Source organism: Sceloporus undulatus, chromosome 3, assembly GCF_019175285.1.
Source record: "Sceloporus undulatus isolate JIND9_A2432 ecotype Alabama chromosome 3, SceUnd_v1.1, whole genome shotgun sequence".
NCBI lineage: Eukaryota > Metazoa > Chordata > Lepidosauria > Squamata > Phrynosomatidae > Sceloporus > Sceloporus undulatus.
Window position 1 is genome coordinate 233,543,547 of NC_056524.1, and position 6,124 is coordinate 233,549,670.

The 6,124-nt window shown below is 52.9% G+C and overlaps 1 protein-coding gene across 4 annotated transcripts in view; it reads right to left on the reverse strand.

Annotated features, from left to right (window-relative positions):
* The window catches only part of IRS1 (insulin receptor substrate 1), a 109,768-nt gene extending 103,895 nt beyond the window's left edge, over positions 1-5,873 (reverse strand). For 3 of the 4 annotated variants that reach the window (XR_006102953.1, XR_006102952.1, XM_042458334.1), the window contains exon 1: positions 764-5,872. Coding sequence is in view for 1 of the 4 variants with exons in the window: in XM_042458334.1 (XP_042314268.1) it covers positions 786-4,778 (3,993 nt within the window). In the remaining 3 variants the exon portion in view is untranslated. Of the gene's footprint in view, positions 1-763 lie in introns of all 4 variants that reach the window. The other variant, XR_006102954.1, reaches the window with a different exon arrangement.
* Positions 5,874-6,124: the final 251 nt, after the last annotated feature.

Sequence of the window (6,124 nt, forward strand, 5' to 3'; positions counted from 1 at the left end):
AAATGCCACCGGTAGCATAGATATGTTTACATATACATAACTTTAGAAGCGACTGTGCTTGAAAGGTCCAGCACTATATACTGTTTTCAAGGAACGGTTAAATTACAAAATCAAATCAGAAACAAAGAATGCCATTTAATGTCCCATTACCAAGACTCTGAACAGCTGGGCTGTTTTTGCAATTTTCTTCCTCTGTGCAACTGCCTCCATTTCCAAGATCAAATGCCACTCAAATGGGTATTACATAGAAAAACATTAAACAAAATATGCAGATGTTTTTGGTTAATACATTTTCTCTGAATGTAACAGGTTTCAGCACAGTTAAGAGCCTGAGATTCTGCTCATATTAATGGGCATTCTCCCTCCACCACTGGTTAAGTAATAGGTGTTAGTTTGCTTCAATTATCATTATATTAAATTCATACACAGAACATAGTAATACCACTAATATTAAAACCTGTTGATGAGAATAAGTATGCAAATCAACCCACAAATGCCAACACAAAAAAAAGGTAGAAGTGAGAGTAGAAAATCGTGCAAGTGCATATATTTAAAGGCAATATAATAAACCCATGGACAAAAGAACAAACCTGTTACATAATCTACAGTGAAATGTGATCTAACCACACTGAAAGTTTCAGTGTATTAATAAAATGCTTAAAGAGAAATAATTATTGTAATTGTCCAAAATAGCTTCCCTATCACCACTGCCACCCTTCAACCCAACACTATGAAACAATTGTTAGCTTACAACACACTTTACCTTGTCTCTGGCTCCTGCCCAGCTACTGGATGTCCTCCCGCTTGTGGAAGCTAATGCTGGCATATGCACTTAATTCATCACTCAAGTGGCTACTCCCACAAGGCTGATTTGGAGATTTAGGTGGCTGCTGCTGCTGCTGCTGTGTTGGCTGCTTGACCCCTAGCAGGGAAGTACTCTCCTGAAGATGAGGGTGGTGATTAAAATCCTTCACTAAGTCCAAGTCAATGTAATTGAGTCCATTCTCAACACCTCCTCCAGTCCCGCCAACGGCCTGCTCCTTCCTGGTCACCATACGGAGACCAGAGGAAGTTCCCACCTCCCCAGACATGGGCTTCAGCCAGACATTTTCAAAAGAGGCAGAGCTGTGGCGCTTCACATCATCAGGCCCCGCTCCTGGTCCATGGGGTATGGCTGGGGGCCCAAGGCCACCACTAGGGGTGGTAGATGAAACAAAAGTCTCAGAACTATGGCGCCGCCGTCCTCCTTGGGGGTCAGCACGGATCACTTTGGCACTCTGCGTGCTGTGGCTAGGACTGAGGCTCACGTGTGTAAAGGCGCTGGTCATCCCTGGACCCCCAATCATGGATGAAGAACAGGAGTGGGGCAAGACTGCAGCCAGATCCCCTAGCTGAGCCTGAGGATGTGAGGAAGGTAGTCCCATAGGTGGTGGACTTTTCTCTGGCCTACCACGACCCATCCTCATATCAGCATAACTGAGCAGAACAGCTGGAGGGGAAGGTGAGGGGTTATGGGCACAGACTACATACTGTCCTCCACTGCCCAGTTGCATGCTCATATAGTCTCGACCACCAGTGGGGCCTGCCCTGCCCCTGCTTGCCTGCACTGATGCTAAACTGGCTGGGCAGGCAGCCCCCCAGTCCATATTCATATACTCCTCAGAACTGGAGCCAGTATCTCCATGGGGCAAAGGCGATGGAAAGGCTGGTTGCTTGAATTCAATGTTCACATACTCACCAGGGCTTTTAGGCTCCGGGAGCTGTTCCCGAGCACGAGGCAATGTGCTGGCCTTTGAACCATCCAAAGACAGACGGGTAGGTCTGACCAGGCAGCTCTTGGCTAGCGCTGTTGTATCCACAGGGCAAGATGGTGCAGGCTGTTGTAATGGCTGAGTCTGAGTAGGAACAGAATATCCAACACCCTCCTGTGCCCCAGGGCCACCAAGGCTATCACTACTAGTGGAGGAGGAAGAGTCCTCAGCAGCAGCATAAAGCAAGCGCCCAGAACTGAAGGACATGCGCATATGAGCATTTCCCTCTTCGCCTGTCCTGCGTTGCATGTGCTTGAAGGAACGTGGTAGGGAGAAGTAGGAATAGATGGGTTTGTGGTGGGACTGAGTGAGACCCTGCACAGATGGCTCTTCTGGGGCTCCTGAGCCAGTGAAGTAACAGTCTGGAGGGGTGCTGGTAGCGGAGCCACTGGCTGGAGACATGTTAATGTAATCACTGCCACCACTTGGCAGCTTCCCCTCATTGCTCTCCACCGAGAGTCTGGGATGATGGCTTGCCCCATTCATCCACACCTTGCTGTAGCCAATGGGACCACTGTCTGGGGAGCAACTGCCACTTGGAGACATCATCATGTAGCCATTGGAGTCCACCATAGCTTGGAGGTGGCGACCTCCTCTCCCAGGGTTGATGATTTGCTGTGGGGCTGACACACTTTTGGGGCTCATGGGCATATAATCACCCCCTTTGGAAGTATTGCCACCACTGGGCACAGGAGCAACTCCTGGCAACATTGGCATGTAGCCATCATCAGTGTGTGGGGTAGAGTTGGTCCGACGGTGGTTGCTGTCCACCTGGTGCATATCTAGACACTCTTCAGGGTAAGAATGGGTTGGCACAAAGGCAGAATGTTGAAAAGAAGGGAGCCTGCTACCACCACAAGTATATGAGGGAAGCATCTCAGTATACTCTTCAATGGAAGCTACTGAGGACTGCGAGGGGGTTTTCTGGTGGGAGATGGTAGGGGAGGTGCCAGCTGAATGTGTCCGTTTCCTGAAACCTTTCTCCACATCACCCACATCCTCACCGCCAAGTCGGGGACAGCAAGGGGTACCAGGATAGCGCAGCTGCTGTTGAAGATGGCAAGAGCGTGGGGCAAACTGACCATTAGGAGCTGTGATGCTGCAGCAGGAGGAGGCAGCCTTCCCTCCCATACATATATAGTTAAGCTCCTCATCTCCCCTTGCAGGTGGTGTGTGTCCCAGAGAATCAGGTGTTACACTGCGGAAGGAGCTGCGGAAGTCACAGGGGCTAGATCCATACTCATCAGAGGAGATGAAGCCCCCATCACTGGGGGAACCTGAGACCGAAGCACTGGACCGGCGTGGGAAGAGGCAGTCTGAGGTGGAGCCATGGCCACTGGTACTGCTGGATGAGAGGCTGACCGGGCTTGTGGCAGAAGGAGAGCAATGAGAAGAAGGCATTGGGATGGAGCGGCTGTGGTTGAGAGGGGGATGAAGCCTGGAGCTGCCACGGTGCCTGTTCGAGTGGGTCCGGTTGGCACTTGGACTCACTGGACTTCCATCCACTGACGCTGGCCTCGACATGGTACCTTCTCCATCACTGGATGCTCTGACGCGAAAAGAATTGGGCTTTCCCCCTGCCCCTCCTCCACCTCCCACTCCACTGCCAGCAGGAGAAGTAGCAGTCACACTTTCTGCCCGAGACCTGCGGCTGAGGCCCACCTGGCTGGGAGGTGGGTTGTTGACATGATGCCTACTGCGGAGAGGCACAGAAATGGGATTGGAGCAATTGGAAGAAGACTGGCTTTTGCTACGAGGCCGGAACTCCTCACTCATTGCCCGCATGGCCTCCAAGATGGTCTCGTGCATATTCTGCGCTACTACTGAGTCATCTACCTGCATCCAGAACTCACCTGGTCCAGTGACTGCAGAGCGCCCCACCTCAATGAAGAAAAAGTTCTCCGAGTGTCCACACCGCCGGATGTTGAGCAGCTGCAGCACCACAGCTGCTGCATCAGAGTTCAGCTTGACAAAACTGATGGTCTTGTTGGTGAGGCACAGGCGGTAGATGCCAATCAGGTTCTTAGTCTGGCCCAGGCCCTTGGGTTTCAAGATCACTTGCCAAACCTCTTTGAACGCCGGGCCAGGAGCCATGTCACCGTAGCCATCCTCCCCGGCCTCTCCCATCCCAATATTCCCACCCCCCACTGTAACATCCCCGTGGTAATGGTGGTGGTGGTGGTGATGCTGGTGGTGGTGATGGTGGTGGCTCTTGGCCCGGTTGTGCAGCTGCAGCAGCGCCTGGTACCAACTCTCTTGCTCGGGCTCGCTGTCGGCAGCGATGGCAAAGTGCTCGTCCTTGGTGTAGAGAGCAACCAAGTGCTTGTTTTTGGAGTCTGCCCTCTTGTTGATGTTGAAGCAGCTCTCCAGCGGGATGGAGCGCTTGGGGGCCCCCGACTTGTGCCTCCATTTCTTCTCATTCTCGTAGTACTCCAGGCGGGCGGGCCCCAACTCGCTGGCCGCCCTCAGCACGAAGAAGCGCTTGTGCATGCTCTTGGGTTTGCGCAAGTAACCCACCTTCCTGACATCTGAGAAGAAGCCCTCGTTGTTATTGTCGGCGGGACTCGCCATGCTGGGAGGAGATCGGAGGCACTGCAGCTCTTCTGGCGAAGAAGGGGCAGCTTCCAAACAGCAGGGGAGGAAATAATAATAATGATAATAATAATAATAATAGGGTAAAAAAATGAATGAGTGCAGCAGTCCAAAATGCAATTCATGCAACAGCAGCAACAACAACAATAAAAACAAACCAGGAAAAGGAGGAAAAGGAGGAGTGGTAAGCAGGGAACAGCTGTTCAGGTCGAGCAGAGCCCTCAGTCCGGTCTGGGTCGCTGTTTCCTTACTTCCAAATCCCTCTTCTGACCAGGAGAAACGTGGCTTTTTGCAAAAGTCCAGCCCGGATGAAGAAGCCCCAGGAAAGAAGCCCGGTACGAACGGCGGCGGCGGCAGCAGCAGCAGCAGCAGCATTGGCCGCCTCTGAGCCAACGGAGCAGCGCATCCTTTCGTCCGGAAGTCCCTCCAGCAGCAGAACGGGGGAGCAACCAGGGGATCCCCCGACGACGACGATCCCCCAAAACAAACAGCCCCCCTTCCCTTCTCACATTACCCCCCCCCCCCAAAAAAAAACCCCAAGGAGCCAGAGGGCGATTAAATCTATCCTCTGGAGAGACAGCGAAGCCAGAGTTTGTTTTTGTTTCCCCAAAGAAAAAGTGAAGCCTGGTACCTTTTTGTCCAAAAACTGATAAAATAAAAATTACAGCAACAATGAGGAAAGAAGAGGAGAAACAGGAGAGCAGCAGCAGCCAGGCAGCCAGCCTCCCCCCCCGGCACAGACCGCCTTGCGCTGCGTTGCGTTGCGTTGCGTTGCGGTTTCTCCCTTCCCCGCCAAAATCCACAAAACGGTGGGTCAATATAAAAAAGAGTGGAAAGAAGGCCAAAGAAACAGACGCCGATTTATCCCGAATCCAGGGCTGAGATTTTCAGCAGCAGCAGCAGCAGCAGCAGCTTCTCTTCCTCCTCCTTCAGTTTGTGGAGGAGGCAGAGGCGGGGGGCGACCCCATTCAGTCCCGTCTAGTTAGGGAGAGAGAGTGCTCTTCTTCCACGCCGAAGGTAAAGAGGAGGAGGCTGCATCAGAAGGGGCGAGCGAAAGGGGGGACGCAGCAGGAGGAGGCACATCCTCGCGGCGTCTGAGGCGGCTCTGCTGCTGCTGCGGCTGCTGCTTCTCTTGCTGCTCCCACTTTCTCCTCCTCCTCCTCCTCTTCATTCCAGTCAGGGAAGCCTCAGAGGGGTCGAGGGCCCTTCCTCTTTGCACTACTGTCTCCTCCTCCTCCTCCTCCTCCTCATAGACTCATAGAAGAGACCACGAGGGCCATCCAATCCTCCTCGGCTCCTTCTTTCCCTCACTGCTGTTGTTGTTGTTGTTGTCCTTCTGCTGCAGTCGCGCTGCAGCTTGGAGCGCTTATTATTACTATTATTTCCCCCCCTCCCCTCTGTCAGGAGAAGAGGAAGCCCCAAACCAAAACAAACCCCTCTATCTATATGTGTATGTTTTATATGTACGTATGTATACTGTACTGTATATGTGTTTATGACTCCAGCCCTCTCCTCCTCCTCCTCCTCCTCCTCCAGCCTCAGCGTTTCACTCTAAGGGGGAAACCACGTGACCAAGCCACTACTGCGCGCACCATCCCCTTCAACGGCCTCAGCAGCAGCAGCAGCAGCAGCAGGGGCCGTTGGAAGCAGAGCAACGGCAGCGCGGCGCGCGACGGCGGCGGGTTGTATATGCGCGCGCACGCTCCCTCTCTCGCTCTCGC